This window comes from Arachis hypogaea, chromosome 13, assembly GCF_003086295.3.
Source record: "Arachis hypogaea cultivar Tifrunner chromosome 13, arahy.Tifrunner.gnm2.J5K5, whole genome shotgun sequence".
Classification (NCBI taxonomy): Eukaryota; Viridiplantae; Streptophyta; class Magnoliopsida; order Fabales; family Fabaceae; genus Arachis; species Arachis hypogaea.
Window position 1 is genome coordinate 1304382 of NC_092048.1, and position 23180 is coordinate 1327561.

General features: G+C 34.3%; 2 protein-coding genes across 3 annotated transcripts; both read right to left on the bottom strand.

The window, feature by feature from the left end:
- Window positions 1-619: 619 nt before the first annotated feature.
- On the bottom strand, window positions 620-7334 carry LOC112736283 (protein neprosin). Of its 2 annotated transcripts, XM_025785667.2 has the most exons (7): window positions 6720-7334; window positions 6547-6633; window positions 5968-6186; window positions 4712-4876; window positions 4033-4086; window positions 3855-3906; window positions 620-1566 (listed from the first exon to the last, which is right to left on the bottom strand). In XM_025785667.2, exons 1-6 carry the CDS (start codon window positions 7029-7031, stop codon window positions 3889-3891), a joined length of 855 nt encoding a protein of 284 aa, XP_025641452.1. In that variant the 5' UTR covers window positions 7032-7334; the 3' UTR covers window positions 620-1566; window positions 3855-3888. The 2 variants fall into 2 exon arrangements, with proteins under 2 accessions (XP_025641452.1, XP_072067079.1); XM_072210978.1 differs by lacking the exon at window positions 3855-3906 and having other exon boundaries at window positions 6720-7304.
- A 5089-nt stretch (window positions 7335-12423) lies between these two features.
- Window positions 12424-15573, bottom strand: LOC112735691 (B3 domain-containing protein Os04g0386900-like). The gene is made up of 4 exons (XM_025785213.2): window positions 15268-15573; window positions 15104-15163; window positions 13451-13593; window positions 12424-12991 (listed from the first exon to the last, which is right to left on the bottom strand). The coding sequence occupies exons 2-4, from the start codon at window positions 15135-15137 to the stop codon at window positions 12680-12682; spliced, it is 489 nt and encodes a 162-aa protein (XP_025640998.1). The 5' UTR covers window positions 15138-15163; window positions 15268-15573; the 3' UTR covers window positions 12424-12679.
- Between the last annotated feature and the right edge of the window lie 7607 nt (window positions 15574-23180).

Consider the following 23180-nt stretch of genomic DNA (forward strand, 5'->3'; position numbering starts at 1 on the left):
CTATAGGCACTATATAGGTGTCTTTAAATGGACTTGACATTGTTATAATTTGTTAAACACGTCCTTAAAATTATCATCAAGCCAAAGTTCAGAACAAGACAAAATAATAATAATAATAATAATAATAATATTATTATTATTATTATTATTATTATTATTATTATTATTATGAAATGTTTTTTCCAATATCCTAATACATAGCATGATGCCTTCATATTTGTTCATTGGAAAGCACAATATGGGATTGAAAACAATTGTTGCAATTAATTGGTCTTGGTTCACTGATCTAAAAAAAATATTTTAAATTTTCTTTCCCATTGCAACATTCGTAGTAGTAGTTTCTATGACACATTAAAATATTCTTTTCAGTTTTTCAACTCTTATAGAGGGATGCAATTTGAAAAATAATAATAGAATATAGCACAGAAGGTTCAATAGCGAAGTCTTTGATATTTTCATAATACTTGTTTGTTGATCCTCCACATGATTTTCAGCTGTTAGATACATAAAAAATTTGCATTGGTTTTTTTATATGGAAAATTCATAATGTTAGTCAAATTCAATTTCATCATTCACTATGTTTAAGATAAGATCTCTTTAAACAAAGAAATAGTAACAGCTAGGAAGAATTGGAAAAATCAAACTTGAACTGTCACTAATTAAATTGTTAGTCAAAAGAATACAAACAAAACAAATTACTCTATAGATTATCACTAAAGCATGTGAAGCATGCCATGAAAAAAGTAAAACCCTAGAAAGTGAGACAAAAAGAAAAAAAAAACAGACACACACACATAGAGAAACCATCAAAAATAATTTTACACTATCAATTAATCTACAGAATTTGCAACAAACCATTATAATTTGATAGTGTAAAGCTATTTTATCATATAAACCTACGTTTAGCGACAGTCTCAAAGCAATAATACAGAAGCGTTGTGAAATACACATATTTAAGAAAAGAACAAATTTTCTCTAGGAAGAAAAACTCATAAACAGTTGTCTTCATGTGAGATTGATACTAAATTTTCATTTGACGATTTTCAATTATCGACTTTATATGAAGACAACTGCATATGAGTCTCCATCTTTTTCTCTATCTCTACTGTTTCAACGTCTACGTATTATATCACAGGACAGTTACCAAACGCGATGTAAATGCATATAAATTCGACATTTGTATATGTTTCAAGGACATCGGACATTTCGTCCGGGACCTCCATAGTAAAAGTAATGTCCCCAAACATTGTTGCTTCCTTGCCTAATGTCATAGCAATTAGAATGATCTGCTAATTGGTGAATGTTTGAGAGAGGTAGCAAGTTGTTATCCCAATCAACAATTTGCAAGTTCCTAAAATATGCTGCTTTTCTAAAACCTTCACCAGCAAAGTGGCCACTCCCCATCTGAGTTCCAGTGTGGTAACCCCTTGAACGAGAGTTCACAATTTCTCCACCAAATTGAACCATGCTTGCATGGCTTCTTAAGTGGCTAAACATGGTTGCTGGCCAGTAACCAACTAATAATCCTGAACCAAATTCCAGCCACCAGTGTCCATGTCTTGGGTCCTACACACACACATAGAGGGTTATTTAATTTAAACATGTTAACTGTACACCAAAAGTCGGTCACTAATCGGTTACATCATATAGAAATACATCTTTGGAATCTCATAAATTTTAGAGAAAACGACAAATAAGTCTCTGACTTTTTATTTCAAAGACAAATAAGTCATCAAATAATTGAAAATACAAAAACATCTCTTACTTTTTAAAATGGGAGACATCTAATCTCTCTGGAAGATCTATTTGTCTTTATATATTTTAGACAGAAAAACTTAAATGTCTCACATTTAGAAAATAAAAAATGTTTTTGTATTTTTAATTAGTAAAAAAATTATGTGTCTTCAAATTATAAAATTAGTGACTTTTTTATTATATTATTATATACAAGTTTGATTATTTTTCTTTTGCAAAATTGATTTTAATAATTGATTATTTAGTTGGAGAAATGTGTGAATTAATACATAAATATAGTTGCTGATTTAGTGATTGATTTTTAGTATATTTTAAAAATTTGTATACTTCATTTAGTACTAATAGAAACAAAAATAGGATAATGCAAAATTATTAATTACTTGTTCTCTTCCCTTTTGCCTATTGTGATATTTTATTTAGATAGATTAATTTAATGATTTGTATTGCTTGCATTGTTTCTATACTTCATGAGTTGCCATGAATTCTATTAACAATGTTCAATTTGTTTTTCCTTTCTTGGTAAAATGTCATACTTTAAGATGGTTGTTTGTCATTATTGATAAAACAATACTTAATTTTGTTAAGTTATATTTATAATAATTTTCATAATTACTAAGTAAAGAAAATGCTAAATACTTATTATTAATTTATTTATTTATTGTGTCTAGTAAAAAGAATTTTTTTTTTTCTAAAATTAAGAATGAGACTAAAATCTGCAACCTCTAGATGAATATGGAAAAATTATATCATTTGAACTATAGTTCTTTGACAATAAAAAGAGTATAGTTGATTCAAAATATATTAATTAAAATAATATTAATGAAACATAAGGATAGTAAAAAGTAGAAATGATGAGAAAAAGAAGAATCATTGGTCAAGTTTCATAGCCTTTTTTGGGAAGCCAGTTACAGCAAAGACCATAAGAAAAGCATGAACTATTGCTTTAATAAAGAAAACTAAAAAAGCAAAAGACATGGATGGTCGACCCCATTAAGGTTACAAAAGGAATCTTCCATTTCAATAACATATAGAAATATGCAAAAAGTTAGGGAAAATAAAAGTAGTAAATAGATTATCAAAAATATTTAATAAAAAATTAATCAAAAACAGTCTAAATTTATCTTATTTAATATTTATTAATTATTGTTAAAATTAATTAATATTAAATAAAATAAATATATATATTTTTTTATTATGTATTTACAAGTTAGGGAAAATAAAAGTAGTAAATAGAATATCGAAAATATTTAATAAAAAAAATTAGTCAAAAACAAAAACAGTCTAAATTTATTTTATTTAATATTCATTAATTATTGATAGAATTAATAAATATTAAATAAAATAAATTTATATTTTTTTATTATGTATTAACAATTTTTTTCTTAGTTTCTAATATATATCACTGGATAATGGTGATGGTCATTGTTTAAGGTTTAAACATTTTGTCAGAACATGGTATGTGTATATTATTTAAAAAATACTAACATTTTTAAAAGGGTCAATAACTCTTTTCTCCTTAATTGCTGTTGGATTGAATCAAAATTTTGAATTCAAGCATATATAAAATCAATCTTCGACATGCATTAAAGTTTTGTGGGTCAAACTAAAATTAAAGTTTGTTTACTTTTATTATTTTACTAGTATAACATCTAGATATTAAAAATTAATTAAGTAATGTTATTACTTGAACATTTAAAAAACACAAGATCTAATGATAGAAAATAGGGTTAATTATTTTGTTAGTTTTTATTGATTGATCAAATTTGTAATTAAATTTTTATATATATTTTTTTTAATTAAATTTATATACCAATTTTTTAAATTTTAATTTAGTCTTTAGTCACAGTAAACATTAAAAAAATTCTGAATTCAACACATGTAAACATTTTTTAACGTCTACTGTGACTAGGGACTAAATTAAAATAAAAAAAAGTTGGTATAGAGATTTAATTAAAAATTTGATAAAATTATAAAGATTAACAAAATAATTAAACTTAGAAAAATAATAGTCTAATATTGAAATGTTCAAAATATAATTTTCAAATTAATTATTGACATATCTAAAGTAATTAAGAATTTAACGAAGAAATTATGCTCACCTTCCAAACCATTAGGCCAATATCAAATTGTTTGCTATTCCAAACCATCTGTCTACATTTTTATTATAATTATTATGTGAGATAATAAAGAGAAGAAAATTATTGGGGGTTTGAAAAAATTAATAATAAATAAATTGGAAGATAAAAATAAAAAAATTGGCTTAGCAATAATACTTACTGTCCAGTAAGTGAAGAACCTAGGATTGCTGTCTCCATATAATTCTGGACTTACCTGAAAGTGTTATTATGGTTGTTTCAGCCACAATAATCAATAATAAATAATAATTCTAAATTTATCGTTAAATTACTCATATCAAAAGTTTAAGCTAGTAGAAGAAAGCATTATGAATGACTATATCTCTATTAAGTCCTCTCAAGCAAGAACCTCTTTTGAATTTGTTTAATTTTTGTATATGTTTTTTTTTTCTTTTTTTTATGCTATTTTTTTAATTTTGGAATTCTCCAATGATCAAACTCTAGATCTTTCGGACATAGAGCTTTGATACTGTATTATTAAATCATTCATCTCAAAAGTTTAAACCGATAAAAGAAAGCAATATGAATAATTATATCTCTATTACACTTATTATTAGATTATGACGAAGATTAATATACATTTTTATAAATAAAAAGATATCATGTATAAAAATATATTCAAATAAAATTTAATTTTTATCCATTAATACTATAAAATATTTTACATAGTCGTCTAATAAATTACATTCGTTCTTTTAGATGATTATTTAGGTAATCAATATAAAATTTTACTGATATGATATTAAGTAATTTGATATATGTGTAAAATTATTTTATATTAATAATGTATTAAAATTAAATTTATTGAAATAAATGTGTACCTGCCAACCAGCTTCTATAGTATTAAGATCAAAACCAAAGGAGCCAGCAATAACCCAAATCTGTGACAAACTGAATTCATATTGATCTGTAACTCTTGGTGTCCATACATTTATGTTTGCTTTTGCTCCATAATATTGATCTCCATTCACAAAAACAACTGCATGCTGCATTCAAATTAACATATGCATAAATAACAATTACTCTATCTTACCCTTTTTTTATATATAAAAAAGATTGAATTGTATTTATAAAAATATATAATATTTAGTATTTATGTATTTTATAAAATATGACACTGATCACATTTATAAATATTATATTAATCTAGTCAGTTTAGACATGATAAATAAATCATAAAGAAGATTAGTTTAATTTATTTTTTTCTTGAGTTCTTGCTAAAAAAATTTAATTTTAATATACTAACAGTATAAAATATTTAATCACATTTATTTTTTTGAATAACTATTTATGCTGTTAATAAAAAATATAATTATTTTTACTGATACGACGATATACAATTAAACGCATTATATCATAATTAAATTCATCTAATAAATATGTAACCAATATAGATGCAAAGAGAGGATCTTCATTTTGGTGATGATTTTGATATGGCTTTAAGGTGCATATAAGAGGACAACCTTTTAATAGTGGTGTCCCTTCATTGTCTCTCATATTGATGATAAATACGGAAAAAGTAGTGCTATTCTTTTCTTGCTGGCAATGAAAATAAAATAAGCTAAAATAAATTTAAAAAATAATAATAATGAAAGAAGAATGCATAGGGTTTAAATTTGATTGACAACACTTATTCAACTTACAAAATGATAAATAAATTAATCTCTTTCATAAAGTTTAATTACTCTGTTAGTCTCTATAGTTTCGCAAAATTTTTAATTAGGTCCCTATACTTTTTTTGTTTTTAATTAAGTTCCTACACAAAAATTTTTTTCAATTGAGACCCTACATTTTTTTTTCTTTTATTTGAGTCTCTACACTAATTTAGGGACCTAATTAAAAAAAAAAAATTGGTACAGAAATCCAATTAAAAAGAAAAAAAATATACGGACCTAATTAAAAATTTTGTAAAACTATAAAGACCAACAGAATAAATTTTTTTTTTTGGTGACCCAACAAAATAATTAAACTCTTTCATAATAGTCTCTAATTTGAGTTTCTAAAATAAAATTAATCTTATTGTAGTTTTTCGAGATAAATTAGTCTAATTTCTGATAATAAAATTCGAATAACTAACCTCATGGCCGTTATGGGTTGAGTCTCTCCTTACATGACTTGGTTTTCTTCCAAATCTTCTAATGGAACTTGCTCTTAGAACATCTTCCTCTTTTGTTCTTCTAATTGGAATAGTTCCATTAGGACATTCTTCACCAGAATCACTCCATACTTGAAAGCTTTTCATTTCTATTTTCTCATTGTTCTTGTTCTTGTATCTCTTTGGCCTCTCCGGCGGATCCTAAAAAAAAAAAGCCGAAGTCAAATCTCAAGTCGAGTTTGACGTTGACTACATGAATTAAACAACGACATAATATATTACTAGAAGAATTTCAAATACTTTTAGAATATCAGTATTTTAATAATTTTACCTGTTGATTTTAATTATAAAAAATATATATTAATTAAAATCAACAGGTAAAATTACTAGAATACCAACACTGATGTTTCAAGAATATTTAAAAATTTTCTTATATTATTGTTGAACCTTAAATCATGAAGGGAACAGGAATAGAATTTTCCATAATCATGAGAATATGAGAATGTAAGAACTATAAAATCAAATCAAATCAAAGCATGGAAATCAAGATGATGACATTACCAATGGTCTCTGACCTCTAAGGTTAGGATGGTCAAAAGCTGGTTGTTGATGAGACAAAACACAATCAATCAAATCACCATCTGGACTCTACAACACAAAAAACAAAACCAACTTTGGTCAAAACCAAACCAAAAACATGTTATAAGAAAAAGAAAAAAAAAAAAGACAAGTACCTGAATTGTTTTGAGAGCAGGTTTATTGATCTTGGCCAAGTGTGCTCTAATCCTTCTCAGCTTGAGTAACTCAAGATTTGATCTTAGAGTTTGGTTATTAGACTTCAAGTTCAACAATGGTTGGTGAACATTGCACAATGCTGGAGTAACAATGATAAGAAGCAAAGAATGTAGAAGTAGTAGATTTTGTAGTCTAATGTTTTGGTATTGAGAATGAGAATGAGAATGATGATTGTGTTGTCTTGTTCTTGTTCTTGTGTTGAATTGTTTATGATGATGATGATTATTGCAATGTGAATATACCTTCTTCATGTCTCTATTATTATTCACAAAAACAGAACAGAACAGAGAAGTGAAGTGAAGTACTAAACAGAACAGAACAGAGACAAAGGTGTTTGATATTTTTTTATGAGTTTCTTCTTCTCTTCTCTTCTCACACCCTTTTTTTTTATAAATATAATTATGAAAATGAATAAAGAATAAACAAGTTCTTCTTCAACTGGTCCTCATTGCTTCCCTTCTTCAGAGAGAGAGAGAGAGAGAGAGAAGGGTTGTATTGATTTTGTGCTCCCCACACACACCATGGAAGATTTAGGAACCATACATATAATACTTATTATAGGTGGAGTTGCATTACACCTTCCAAACTTCAATTTTTTTTTATTTTTTATTTTAATTATTTTGTTGAAGAATATTTTTTTTTCACTAATTAATCTTAGCTTAATTGATATTAACTCTTTATCAAGGTCAACCGGTCAACCCTTGTCGGATATAGGTTGATTGGATCACTTAGTAAACAAAATTATCTAATATACATGTATTCTTTCTTTATATAAAAAATCATATAGAATGATAATTTATTTATTTTTTTATTTATTTTAATTTTTGTGTTTTAATGCAATCAGTAAGATTATTTATACATCAGACACTCTTGATAATTATATAAAAATATAGTTATTATTAGTTAATTATGTATTTAAATTATTTTAATCAACAAAAAATACATATTAGTTGTTAATAAAAAATTGGATTAAGTTAATAATATTTTATCAGCAAAACTTAAATAGTACAATCACTTTCTCCATTATATTAGTTTAGATAGATGATTAAACTTCAAAAGTATAATAATTGAGAAAAATAAACCCTTCTACTTATTCAAGTAAAAAGCTCAATTAATTCAGTATTTTTTTTTTTATAAATCATAGTGTACTAAACAAATAAATATAATCGTTGTGATTAAGCTTACAATTTAATTAGCATTTACCTCTTATATATTTTTATTTGAGTTTAATTTATTTATTGTATATATTCAACTCCTTTATATAATATATTTTCCTTTACAATTTAGTTCCAAAGAGGCACGAAAATAACGGCAGCAACATTAGGCTGAACGTCAGAGGGCAGGCGCATCGGGCTGACCGGCGGAGGTGAGGACGGTGTCGGTAGAAGGATGCGGCGGCCTCGGTATGGCCGGCGAGAAATTCAGTGACGCGAGGTGAGAACCGGAGAAGATGACGGTGAGTTTTGGACGTGTATTGAAGGTTACGCTAAGATTAGAAATAACCGTATATAGTGTGAATAGATTTAAATAGTAATCTTAATTTTTAAATTAAATTTTGAAATTAAATAATTAATTAATGATCTAATTTTTAATTTTAATTTTTTTAATTCATTATACACATTGTACACAATTAATATTGGTTTCTAATACTTTCTCTATATATATTCCAAAAGTAATTTTGTCCAAAATAGTAAAGTAGACATTTATTATGAGGAAGACTTAACCAAAGATATGAGTAGTTATTTTCACTTTCATTCCACCTTCAAAATCAAATATATGAATATGACACATTTTGTGTTGTTGGGTACATAACATAACGATGTAGCACTCTCATCTGCATAAATCAGCTTTAACTCAAATTATTAATTGCTAGGATTTGGCCCAAGAAAAAAATGACACCAAAGGAAGATAGCACGAAATCGTTTATGGGCCATGCCTAATCATTTTTGTTCAATTATGTCATTATGATTTTATGACAGTGGAGGGAGCCTATAATATAGTTTATTAATTTTCTATCAATTTTTACATATTCATTAAAGTTTTTTTTCGAAAATATTTGATAACAACAAATTACTAAAAAATAGTCAGAATTTTTCTTATTTAATATTCATTAATTATAATAATTAATGAATATTAAATAAGACAAGTTTAAACTTTTTTATCTCCCTAACATTGTTTTTTTCATTTTCAATCGATTTATCCTATTTTTTTATATATTTTTTAAAAAAATAATAATAAAAATATGAAAATAATTATAATTAAGTTATTTTAAAAAGAATATGAATATTTATAATAAAGTGAGACTTAAATAAATTTTTGGTCGTAATAAAATATTTATTTTTTTTAATTATTAGTTTGTTCCGTTAAATATTGACTAACACTCGATAAAATAAGGTTTCATTAAGTAATTTCTTTTTTTTTCCGTCTTCTCGAGCAATTTCTCGTTAATAATGTTGGTTTTGTTTACATTTTTTATGATGTTAGAGAAACAAAAAAAAATTATTTTATTTAATATTTATTAATTTTAGTAATAATTAATAAATATTAAATAAGATAAATTCTGATTGTTTTTAACTAATTTTTTTTATCAAATATTTTTGTTTTTTTTTATTATTATTATTATTATTATTATTATTATTATTATTATTATTATTATTATGTGAAGAATAAGATTTATTATAAGGTAGTTGGGACCAACAACTTAGGATATAAGATATGAATATTCACTATAAATACTATGTCCAAATTTACCTAAGTGATGAGCTTTGATTAACCAATGTGAATGTGTCAAAAGTCCTCTTAATATTATGCCGACAATTTGTAGATGGTGTTGTTAATGGCAACCATAACTTATCTCCCATGCTATGAAAAATGGAAGCAAAACAAGATAGAGAAATCTAGAATATCATTAGTATTGTTTTGAGTAGCATGAGTTTTTTTTTTTTTTTTTAGCCACACCACATTTTTTCCTTTTTCTTGGGTGGTGATATTGCATTTTTTTAAGTATATTTTTTCATGAGTAAACTACCATTTGTACCTATAAAAGTTGAAAATGCTGACATATCTACCCATAGAAAAAAGAAATTACCATTTGTACCCATGAAATATGATTTTTACAAGCAAAATTATCCAAACCCTAAAAAATTAAATAAAATCCCTAAACTACCCCTCTCTCCACCACTACCACTATCATCTCCTCCCCCATCCTCTCTCTCTCTTTCAATCTCGATGGAGGCGGTGTGGGTGCCATGGCCATCGGAGTCCCCTCAAACTTGAACTCAACCAACATCATTCAATAAACTGGTGAAAGTCTGCGGGCTAGGATCAAGGGTTGCTGCAGCTTTCACAGTCCCATTCCTCTCGTTTCATTTCATTCCTCTTGTTCAGATTCTTTCTTCCTTCCTTCGCAGGCGCCCCTCTTTCTAATTTAGATTTTCGCTTTGACTCAGCTTCCGGAACTCCTCAACAAGAGCCTAAGCCCCGGCTTGGTCCTTTGCCTGGCACTTGAAATGAAATTCTTTTCTTTGTTTGAGTTAGGAGTTTGACTTTATCGGGAGTGGATTCGATCAGAGTCATAGCGGAGCAGCTACTGTTGGAAGATGGAATTGTTTACTTCGCCAACTCTTCTTTCAGAACCTCGACCTAAGTAGCTCTAAGAAGAAGTCGGGGGGAAGACTTTGACTCTTCGACTCTCCGGGTGCGGCGGGGAAGTCCCTTCCAGCGATGCAGCTGTCCTTCCAGTTGGGAGGAACATGGCCGAGGTCGCGGTCGTTGAAACTCTCTGTCAGGACAGATACCGGTGTCAATGACTCCAATGATGAGATCTGAACCGAAATCCATCTCCTTGAGGAGGCCGGTCCTGTCGGCAGTTTTGAGGCCCAAGAACTGCAGCGAGCGGATAGTGTGGAGTTGGCGGACCTGTTCCGGGATCACTGCGACGACGTGGGACAGGGATTCCAGCTTCTGGGCCAATAAAGGTGAGAGCTTTGTTGAGAAGCCGTGAAAGACAGTGTCGTAAGTGTGAAGGATGGCGGCGGAGGCGGCGGTGGTGGTGTTTTCAGCTGCAGTGGCATGGTTGATAATAGAAGTGAAAGATGATTCGTACCAGTGCTTGTGGGTTGGGAAGATGGAGGGCTTGGCTTCATGGTAGACTTGCACTATGAAGGTGCTCTTCTTCTTCGGAGAAGCGGCAACAAGTGTTGCTATGACTGTGAGGATGAAAGAGAGGAGGGTGTGACAAGGAGCCATTGGAGCAGCAGTGGGGATTGAGTGGAAAGTAATGGTGAGAGAGTGTTAGAAAGGGAAAGAGGGGTGGTGGTTGGGTGAAGAGGGTGGTGGTGGGATTTGAGATTAAAAAGGGAATGAGAGGTGGTGGTTGGGTGAAGAGGGTTAGGGTTAGATGATTGGGTGAAAGAGGTGGTGTAGTGGTGAAGATAAAGGGTAATTTAGGAATTTTATTTAATTTTTTAGGGTTTGGATAATTTTGCTTGTAAAAATCATATTTCATGGGTACAAATAGTAATTTCCTTTTTCTATGGGTAGATATGTCAGCGTTTTCAACTTTTATGAGTATAAATGGTAGTTTACTCTATCATCGTTAACATTTATGTTTAGTTTCAATCTTTTTAACAGTAATATTTTTATATAATTATTATTCTAATTTTTCTTTCAGTAGTTTAATTATATTTAAAAGTTTTTATTTTTAATCTGGTTTCTAATATTTTAAATATATTTTAATTTTAATCTTAATATTATTTATTAGGAGATCTATTCATATCCTAATCCAAAATAAAGTCAGGCTTATTAAAGATAAAGGCCTATTACTAATGACTTCCTCTACTTATTAGACCTCTGACACAACAAGAAGGTCAAATTTTACTTATCTAAATAAGTAACTACCTCTCCGAATCTCTCCTATCTTTATCTCTCCTAAAAAATAGACCTCAACAAACTTTTAAGATAAAGGGAACGACTATCCATTAATAAAAGTGGAACTACTCAAAGAATATAGTTATCTATTCCACTATAAATACACTGCCACTTCTCAGGTATATTCACATCCCAATCTACTAAAAACCTGCCTAAAACCCCTTGTTAACTTAAGTATTGAAGTCTCGTGCAGGTACCACCCCATCTCCTCACGAGGAACTCGGACGACAACATCTCAACACCTGCACAAGTCAGATGCTGCTTCAAAAGGAGTCTGAATTTCACATTTAGACCTAAATCACCGTTTTAAATAACCTTCAAACAAAATTCATAATAGATTAAAAAAGGAATGGAAGACTAATAGAATAATAAAGCGTATGTAATATTACCATTTTTCCAGAATATATATATATATATATATATATATATATTAGCAAGGTTTTGAGAACCAGACCGGTTATTGAACCGTTTTACTCAGTAGTTCACTAATTTATTGGTTCAACCAATTTAACCGTAGTTCAACCGAAAAAATCGTTTTACAATAAAATAATAAATAAATTATAAAATAACTCTCATCAACACAATAAAAAACAATCAATAAATCATCAACACAATAAAAATTATAAAACATGTTTATTGTTATAATATAAAATATTAAATGTTTTCCAAGCTTCCAGTCAAATGTGTTTTCATATGATGGTGAAAATTCATAAATTGAGTCTGAGTAAACAATCTTTAAAAAGATACTTAAAATAGGATCAATCATTTGTCTTCTAAAACATAAATTCCAAGAAACATATTTTAGATTGCATACTCAAGCACTTACTATCTATCCAGAGCAAGTCAACAACACTACAATATACAAAAATATTCCAGTGCATTCATTCACTAAATAGATATTCCAAACAATTAGTTGCAGCAACCTAAGCACCAAAAGAAACCCTGCAATACGATACCATATTGTGGTTCACTAGTCAATGACAATCGGCTTCTGTTCACTTGCACCAATTCTATCCCTTTTAAAAAACACTTCGGGGAGATCACCTCTGAGAATTTGAACTTCAAAGACAATTTTCTCATCACTGTTTGCCATGAGCTCGAAAACACAAGCATCTCCCTCCACCAAGCAATTAGCTTTGACAAATTTTCTCCAGCCTCCATCGAAGAACTTGCGACCCGGAGCATGTCCACGATACACCATGTCCCAGCTCTCGCCTCCACACTTAAGAACAGTAGGGACCTCAGCAGATGGAAGTATATCTATTAAGTCCTTTGATGGCCCCTATTTACCAATATAAGATTTTAACATGATTAATTTATTATTGGAAGTGTAAAAGAAGGGAATAAATATTTTATAGCTAACACAAACATTAAATTGTCTTGTGTTTTATGTGCTCAACAGGCACAGTAGAGTTTAAAAAAAAATCCCTATACATGAAATGGACCTTTGAAAGAACAAGTGCATTCAGCTCCAATGACTATTGCAAATTCAAAGCAATAATCGAAATGTAAAAAAAAAAAAAATGTTATCCTGATTTTGTGTATTCTTATCCTTTCCATTGAAGACATCAAGTGCAAACATGCATCCGTTTTAATCTAATTGATAACCTTAAATTAAACGAAATGGTCTTCTGAAATGTGGAAGATTGATATTCATCAGAAATTTAGACGTTCATATGACTTCTTAATCTTCTCTGACTATATCAGAGGCGAATGAAATTATAACATAATGTGAAATTACCATGAGACAACTACGACGAACATGTGATTTTGAAAGAACTACATGAAAGAATGGATTTCTTGAAAGTGGTGCAATCTCATTGCTCGATAAGTTTGCTGCAGGATCAGCTGGCTTTGGCAATGGGGCTTGCCCTTCTACTGAAACTGCAAAATTTGAGTTGGTTGAAGTTAGATTTAAATGTTGCATACAGAGTTTCATCGGATCACAACCCTTCCAAATAGTTTCATCGGATCACAGACTTTCCAACTATGAGTCTATATTCCATAAATAATTTTACTAATTCCCTTAGTCCTATTTCCTTGGAGACTAGTTTCCAACTTTGCCACGCTAAAGTTCTTTATTCTTTAGATGCATTATCTAAACACTTCCAAAACATTTAACTCTATACAACTTATTTTTACCGATTTCAATCACATCATGGTTAACCTAAATGTCTCTATTACCTATGATTTATGTACCCTAAAGAGATGATAGATTAAACAGAACAAAAAAAGAAAGAAAGATAAAATACAAACAGTATACCAGTCACTAAAATCATGAGATTCAGGAAAGAAAAAGATAAAGCGCGTGAACCGGGTTGGGGGGGGGGGGTTTGCCGGCGGAGCACAAGCATCCCGCATTAACACAGGATGCAGGGAAGGGGTCACACCCAAAGGATGTAATGTACATAGCTTAGCCTGATAATTCCATTAGTGGCTGTTTCCACGACTTGAACCCAAAAGGTCACACGGAATAATTCAGCCGTTGCTCAAAAGCTCCCCTTAGAAAAAATGATAAAGTCAACAATTTTTGCAAGTTGTGATACATGGACTATCTAGCCACTCCCCTCTTATCAATTTTTGAGGAGTACACTTTCTACTAAATCAAGTGGTATTGTAGAATGCTTTTGTTCACCAAGTTGTTGATTTACCACTCTTTCAACCTTTAGATATGCCATATTATGTGGTTATAAGGCATTAAACTCCGATTTACATTAGGAACTCCCACATCACGTCTAATATCAAACATATTTTGCATACTTATTATCTCTGTATTTGTGTCCCAAAGACAGCTTCTAAACACTACGTCAAGTAGAGAGGTAATCAGGGGAAGGGACAATGTTTTGTCCTGTTTTGGAACCCACATCAAGAAACCAAAAGCCCTTTTGGGAACATCTTTACACTTAACATTTTGTTAAATTGAATACTAAGCTATTCACAGGTACAACAAAAACGCAATTTGTTCTCAATATCCAAATTTGTTTAACATTAATCATTTAAATAAATAAATAAATTCCATGGGCAAAGCTGTTTAACACTAACCAAATAAATGATTTCAGCCTTCTTTCTCACACACTAATTATTGGCAACAACTCAGGAAAAGGTTCTGTTTAAGTGTTAAACTACTAACAGTGCGCTTGCTTTTTGAGCATGCATGTAGTTTTATCTAAGTCATAAAAAAGATTATAGAAAAAAAAAAAACCAAGGGAGAGCATCACGGCATGCAGTCTATTTAAAAATGAAAGAAAATTTTCATTAACTTGATTAGCAGGTTATTTTATTAAATCTCAACAATTTGTATAAAATATAAAGAAAATGGAGATTTAAAATCTCAATATCACCGCTCAATTCAAATTTTAAAAAGTACTTTAAAAGAATTAAAAATAAGAATTACCTCTTGAGGTTGAGGATGATCCTGGAGAACTCATGCTTGAGGCGGTGGGCAATGGTGTAACTATGGAGATTTAAAAAATTATTCAGTATAAAAACAAAACTTTGATTAAAGAATTTGATTTTCTAAAAGACAAATTAGGTTACAAGAATGTGATACGCCAATACCGTTATCAACAGGTAGAACGCGCCAAAACTTTCTGAAGGCGCCTCCTACAACTTCGCGGTGCTTCCTGTGCTGCTGAAGACTATAAAAAGTTTGTGGTGTTTCAGGCAGTCACATGTAGCACAGCGAATTTCCCTTCCCGCGAATCCAGCTGTTGCGTGCTCAGATGCATATTTTCAAGATATTTTCAGGTACATTTTCAACGGTGAATTGAGTGAGATTTGAAAATAGAAAGATTAAAGATGTATATGAAGAGATGAATGCATCAAGTAAAGAGATGAGCGTAACTGAGAAAACCGATGGAGAATATTTGAGAGTTCATACTTGTATATATATATAGTGGAATGTGTGTATTTGATAATTCTACAATGATCAAAATTGTACGGGACCGAGTACTAAAGAATCTAGAGAGTATATAGTTGATTGGTTGAAGAGTTAATACTTAATACTCAAACTTTGATCCTCAAATTTACCTCGATCCTAAAGTTGACTCTCAATTTGGATTCAAAATTTTTGCTTTGTATTTCATGTTACTCGAGTCAATGTCATGTGCCAATATAATATTTGACCATATACTGAAATAAATAATAACATCAATACATCATATGTCCTAATACGATTTATTTATGTATTAATTAAGTAATTTAAAAAATATATCTCTAAATTTTTACTCATAACTTATTTTTTTCTGTGTGACACCACCTTTCTAACCGAACAATGTTTCAGACCAAATCCAGCAATTACAAAACAGTAAAACACTAAATTCTCAACATGACCATATCTAAATTCTGCCTACAACATTCAATAATATTGTAACACAGAGTCATCAGAGTAATTAGAAAATAGTAAAATACTAAAACAGAGTAACAGTTACTGTATTAGGTGTTCTGGACTCTAGTTGGTACAAATGACATAACAGAGTAAGTTTCCAGCATTAGCAACTAATCCATACATATAAATTTCCACAGCAATCAGAACCATACATACAAAGAAGACCGAAGAACAAAGACCGAAGACCCAAGAAGAAGAACTGAAGAACCAAATTTCAGAACTAAACTTCAAGCCAAGACCCAAGAAGAATTGAAGAAACATGGAACAAAAATTGAAGAAGAAGTTCAGAGAAGATGAAGACGAGGAGCCACTAATCTAGGTTCGAGAAGCCAGCAAAGACGAAGAGGACCTGCCGAGTTACTGGGTTCCGGACACGGGGAAGAGGAAGTAGCGGCGGTGCTGAGAACCTAGGGACAGCGGCGATGGAGTGAGATGAATGAATGATTGGGGGAAGAGGGGGGTTGGTTCACGGGTCTTTTTTTTTAACAAATTTAAAAACGGCGTTGTTTTATCCGAACTAGCCGGTTACCGATCCGGTCCAACCGGTCGATTCTCGGCCGATTCGATGATTTTTTAACGGTTTTTTTCGAACGGTTATAGATAGAAGACCAGACTGTTTGCATCGTCGGTTTCCAATTAAATCGGTTCGACCGGCCGGTTCGATCCGATTTTCGGAACCATGTATATTAGTTCATCATAGTTTTTTTAAAAAAACTTATTAGTTGATACTTTTATTTATTTTTAAAGACTTATAATGCATTACAAAATTTTTTAGAAATCTAGCTTCTCTTACTTAAAAAATATTCTATAAAAAAGTACGAAAATAAAATAGAATATGTTTTTTAGTTATTGACTTTTCTTAGTCAATTATAGGTTGACTATTAGACACTTCCTTTTTAATACTAGCTGTTCATATCCTGACCCAACGCTTAGGCCCAAGTCTAAAAGAAAGGCTCAATCCAAGGAATTGGCCCTCATTTTACACCGACTTTTTCCCTAGAAGTCGGTTCCTACCACGACTTGTTCTAAGGAAGTCGAAAACGAGGTTTAGCTGGCAGATAATACTAAAATAACTGCCCCTAAAATCTCTCAACCCACTTTCAGGAGCCATATCTCAACCTCCCTAAGATAAAGGGACGGTTATTCACCTTAGAAGGTGAAACTACTCCAACGGTGGTTATTGGCTCCCCACTATAAATACACTGACATCCCTCAGGTATCTCTAAGCCCCAATACTCTCTAGACCTGCTTACACCCTTACTGACTTAGGCATCGGAGTGTCTTTGCAGGTACCACCCCCATTCATTCACATACACAAGTCGGAAGGAGCCTCCAGCGTGCGAACCTGCTCGGAGACTACCATCCTTTGATGATTGGGCCAACCACCAAGTCCAGCCCATTAATCTCCGGTTACCCATCGTAACATTGGCGTCGTTGCTGGGGACCCGAGAGATCAACCCATAATGGCGGACAATTCACCAGAAGACGGTCATACGGCGTCCGACTCAGAGCAGAAAAATCTAGACGCCGGAAATAATGACGCGGACCTGACCCTTCACCAGGAGACAAACGACCAACACAGAGAAGGCACCTCGGGGCTAAAAAATCCAAAGACGAACTCCTCGGAGGGACGCGAGTCAGGAAGGGAAGGACCGCCCCATGCGACGGAAATAATGGGGCTGGTCCACGGTCATCAAGGCCACTTAGAACAACAGGAACAAGAGTTTGAACGACAACGAGAGGTGGAGAGAAAACTAAGGAAAGAAATAGAACGGCGAAAAGAGTTAGAAGAAAAACTCTTGAAGCTAGAATCCTCCCTTAAAAGTTGGAACTCCCGCGGCGACCGAGAAGAGTCGCCCTTGGGAGGAGAAGATCCGTTTAGCAAGGACATAATGAGGGCAAAAGTTCCAAGAACTTCAAAAGCCTTGATATGAACCTCTATGATGGGACCACCGACCCAAAGCATCATTTAAGCAACTTCAAAAGTCGGATGTATCTGGCTGATGCTTCTAACGCTACTCGTTGCAAAGCTTTTCCGACCACTCTGTCAAAAGCAGCAATGAAGTGGTTCGACAGCCTCCCTCCGAGGTCGGTCACTAGTTTCGAGGACCTCTCACGAAAGTTTTTAATGAGATTCTCCATCCAGAAGGATAAAATAAAGCACGCACCAAGCCTCCTAGGAGTAAAGCAGGAGGTCAGAGAACCTTTACGAGACTACATGGAAAGGTTCAACAAAGCGTGCTTGGAGATTCAAGACCTGCCCATAGAGGCAGTCATCATAGGGCTGGTAAATGGATTTAGAGAAGGTCTCTTCTCTCAGTCCATATCAAAAAGGCACCCCACCTCCTTGAGTGATGCACAAGAGAGAGCGGAAAAGTACATCAACATGGATGAGAATGCCAGATTACAGGAGCCGAGTTGGCGACAGGGGCACCCTCACTCAGAAAAAGAGAAAGAGAGGGAGCCCAAGAAAAAAGAGGAGGTCGGTTCCGACTGGCCGAGGAGATATCACTCCTATACTCCTCTAAAATTTTCAATAGTAGACGTATACAGAGAAATCTGTAATACGGAAAGATTGCCGCCCCCTAGACCCATCAAAAACAAAAAGGGAGGAAGCTGCGGCGACTACTGCGAGTACCATAAGATGTATGGTCACTCAACAAATGATTTCTATGACCTTAAAAATGTGATAGAAAGGTTGGCCAGGGAAGGCCGACTTGATAGATATCTCATGGAAAGGTCGGACAACCATGGAAAGAGAAAACGAGATGATGAAGACAGAAGAGACCCACCACCACAAACCCCCGAGAGACACATACATATGATCTCGGGGGAATTTGCGGGAGGGGGACTCACTAAGTTATCTCGCAAAAGACACCTAAAGCGAGTTTACCAGGTCGGAAGCGAAGCACCCGACCTCCCAACCATCTCTTTTACAAAAGAGGACGGGCAAGGAGTGATCCCTGGGCATGACGATCCAGTGGTGATAACCATGATCCTAGCGAATGCCCATCTCCACAGAACTTTAGTAGACCAAGGAAGTTCAGCGGACATTCTTTTCAAGCCCGCGTTTGACAAACTAGGATTGGATGAAAAAGAATTAAGGGCTTACCCTGACACCCTGTACGGTTTGGGCAACACGCCAATAAAACCACTAGGATTCCTACCCCTCCACACGACCGTTGGAAGGGGGAGAAATCCAAAACTCTAAGCATAGACTTTATAGTCATTGATGTCGGGTCAGGGTTCAATGCCCTGATTGGCAGAGCTACCCTGAATCGGCTCAGAGCGGTGGTATCCACCCTCACCTTTGCATGAAATTCCCAACATATGCGGGGATAGCAACAATACGGGGAGACCAGAAATTGGCAAGGAAATGCTACAATGAAAGCCTTAACCTGAGAGGAAAGGGCATGGAAGTTCACACCATAAAGCTCGGTAGAGCTCGAGCCAAAGAAGAGCTGCGGCCGAAACCAGGGAGAAAAACTGAAGAAATACAGGTCGGCGAGGAGGAAGGAAAAAATACCAACATAGGAGCTAGCCTAGAGGAAAACCTAAAGCAGAAATTGACAAAGCTCCTACGAGATAATTCTGACCTCTTTGCCTGGAAGGCCTCCGACATGCCAGGGATAGATCCCGAGCTCATGTCCCACAGGCTCTCAGTATACCCTGGGTCACGACCTGTACAGCAGCGAAGGCGTAAGCTCGGTCCAGAACGAGCTCAAGCAGTGGAGGAGCAGGTACAAGCACTCCTGGAAGCCGGCTTCATCAGAGAGGTTAAATATCCAACATGGCTAGCCAACGTAGTGCTAGTCAAAAAACAAAACGGCAAGTGGAGGATGTGTGTTGGCTATACCGACCTGAATAAGGCGTGTCCTAAAGACCCATATCCACTTCCAAGCATCGACACTCTAGTAGACTCCAGCTCGAAGTATCAATACTTGTCGTTTATAGATGCCTACTCGGGATACAACCAAATCCCGATGCACAAGCCGGACCAAGAAAAGACATCATTCATCATGCCTAGGGCGAATTATTGCTACGTGGTCATGCCTTTTGGATTAAAAAATGCAGGGGCTACATACCAAAGGCTAATGAACAAGGTGTTCGCTCCCCACCTCGGGAACTTAATGGAAGTCTACGTAGACGACATGCTGGTGAAAACCAGGGAAGAAACTGACCTCTTGACAGAACTCTCGCAAGTTTTTAACACCATAAGGTCACATGGGATGAGGCTAAATCCCGCAAAATGCACCTTCGCGGTGGAGGCTGAAAATTTTCTAGGGTTTATGCTAACCCAAAGAGGGATCGAAGCCAATCCCGACAAGTGCAAAGCCATCCTAGAAATGAAAAGTCCAACTTGCTTAAGAGAGGTCCAACAATTGAATGGCCGACTTGCAGCCCTCTCCAGGTTCTTGGCAGGATCAGCATTAAGATCCCTTCTACTATTCTCCCTACTACGAAAAGGATGCCAGTTCAAATGGACTCCAGAGTGCGAAGAAGCATTCCTGGAGTTCAAAAGGTTCTTAAGCCAACCTCCAATCCTGACCCGACCTCTAATTGGGGAAGAGCTTGTCCTATATTTGTCCGTAGCAGACAAAGCTGTAGCATCAGCCCTGATATGAGAAGATGAGGTCGAGCAGCATCCTGTATACTTCACCAGTAAAGTTCTACAAGGCCCAAAACTAAGGTACCACAAACTAGAAAAGTTTGCTTACTCCCTAGTAATAGCCTCACGAAGGTTACGACCTTACTTCTAGGCTCACACGATAAGAGTTCGAACGAACCAACCCATGAAGCAAATCCTCCAAAAGACGAATGTTGCGGGGAGAATGGTTCAGTGGGCAATAGAGCTCTCCGAGTTCGACTTAAAGTAAGAAACTCGGACGGCAATTAAAGCCCAATGCCTCACCGACTTTATAGCAGAGTATGCGGGAGATCAAGAGGAAAAACCAACTACATGGGAACTATACGTAGATGGATCCTCAAACAAGACAGGAAGCGGGGCAGGCATAATATTAGTTAATAAAGGGGAAACACAAATAGAGGTTTCTCTCAAATTTGAATTCCCAGCCTCCAATAATCAGGCAGAATACGAAGCCCTGATCGCGGGGTTGAAGTTGGCAGAAGAAGTCGGTGCAACAAAAGTGATGATATTTAGCGACTCTCAAGTAATAACCTCCCAAATAAATGGAGAGTATCAAGCCAAAGACCCGAATATGAGGAGATACTTGGACAAAACCTTGGAACATCTCGGGCGCTTTGCAGAAACCGAGGTCAGGCATATAACTCGGGATCTCAACAACAGAGCAGACGCCCTCTCCAAGTTAGCAAGTACCAAACCAGGAGGAAACAATAGAAGCTTGATCCAGAAATCTCTACAAGAACCCTCTGTAGTTAAAACAGAGGCCAAACAATATGTCCTTGAAGTCACCGGGTTGAACCTCGAGTGGATGAATCCCCTAGTTGAATACTTAAAATTCGACATCCTCCCCAAAGAGGAAAAAGAGGCCAAGAAAATTCAGAGGGAAGCACAATACTACACTCTGGTGAAAAATATCCTCTATAAAAGAGGAATATCAACACCATTGCTGAAGTGCGTTCCGACCTCAAGGACCACTGAAGTGCTAGAGGAGGTTCATAATGGGATCTGCGGAAACCATCTCGGAGCCAGGTCGCTAGCCAGAAAGGTAATCCGAGCTGGGTTCTACTGGCCGACCTTGCAGAAGGATGCCACATAATTTGTGAAGAAGTGCCAGCCATGCCAAATGCATGCAAATTTTCACGTGGCTCCTCCCGAGGAGCTCATCAGTATAACTTCTCCATGGCCTTTTGGAAAATGGGGGATGGACCTTTTAGGACCTTTTCCCCAAGCCCCAGGACAAGTAAAATACTTAATAGTGGGAATAGACTACTTCACAAAGTGGATAAAAGCAGAACCATTAGCCACCATCACCGCACAAAGAAGTTGGAGGTTCCTCTACAAAAATATCATCACCAGGTATGGAGTACCTCACTCCATCACCACAGATAATGAAACTCAGTTCACTGACTCAACCTTCAAAAGCCAGGTAGCCAGTATAAAGATTAAACACCAATTCACTTCGGTAGAACACCCACAAGCAAATGACAAGCCGAGGCAGCGAATAAAGTTATACTGGCAGGATTGAAGAAAAGATTACAAGAGGCAAACAGAGCTTGGGCTGAAGAGCTCCCCCAAGTATTATGGGCCTATCGGACAACACCCCAGTCTGCTACAGGGGAAACACCCTTCCGACTTGCCTATGGCGTGGAAGCCATGATACCAGTAGAAATCAACGAGCAAAGTCCAAGGGTGATCCTCTACGATGAGGTCGGGAGCATACGAGGGCACAGAGAAGAACTTGAACTGCTCCCTGAAATCCGAGAAAGGGCCCAGATAAGAGAAGCAGCATTAAAGCAAAGGATGACTACCAGGTACAACAAAAAAGTCATTCGAAGGAGCTTTGTCCCAAATGACTTAATCTTAATCAGGAACGACATTGGAGTCAATAAATATGGGGAGGGAAAGCTCGCTGCTAATTGGAGGGGACCATACAAAATTAGTGAAGTCCAAGGAAAAGGTTATTATAAAGTAACCGACTTGAACGGCACCGAGCTACCTAGGTCGTGGCATGCTTGTAATATGAAAAGGTACTACAGTTAAAAGCGAACTCTACTCCCTGATGTACTCTTTTCCCAACTTCATGGTTTTTTCCCAAAAAGGATTTTTTCTGAAGGGGGGTTTTTAACGAGGCATCACAATAGAGGCTAAGGGGCCATAAAATAGTCAAAAACCCTTAGTAGCAGTAAAGTACCTTTGCAAATAAATAAAGATCTTTTTACAATATCTCTTATAAATTCCTTCTCGACTTAAGCTCGACAAAGCGTGAAAATCCCATGAACCGACCTAGATGGTCATCAGGATAAAACGACGAGGTACAAGTCGGTGTAAAGAGGTTATAAAAGTAGATCGTGACAAACTCGGAAATCATCTGACTTATAAGTCGGAAAAACCGAGAAACAAAAAAATGCATCGCAAAAATAACCTAAGTCGTAAGAACTC

Excerpts from the sequence above, each read along its gene's own strand:
- LOC112735691 (XM_025785213.2), bottom strand. The coding sequence starts at position 15,137 with ATGAGTTCTCCAGGATCATCCTCAACCTCAAGAG. Across the intron at positions 13,594-15,103 it reads ATCATCCTCAACCTCAAGAG|TTTCAGTAGAAGGGCAAGCC; the intron begins GTAATTCTTATT and ends CAAATTTTGCAG. Across the intron at positions 12,992-13,450 it reads TTCGTCGTAGTTGTCTCATG|GGGCCATCAAAGGACTTAAT; the intron begins GTAATTTCACAT and ends ATTGGTAAATAG.
- LOC112736283 (XM_072210978.1), bottom strand. The coding sequence starts at position 7,031 with ATGAAGAAGGTATATTCACATTGCAATAATCATCATCATCATAAACAA. Across the intron at positions 6,634-6,719 it reads CTGCTCTCAAAACAATTCAG|AGTCCAGATGGTGATTTGAT; the intron begins GTACTTGTCTTT and ends TTTGTGTTGTAG. Across the intron at positions 1,567-4,032 it reads GGTTCTTCACTTACTGGACA|GACCCAAGACATGGACACTG; the intron begins GTAAGTATTATT and ends GTGTGTGTGTAG.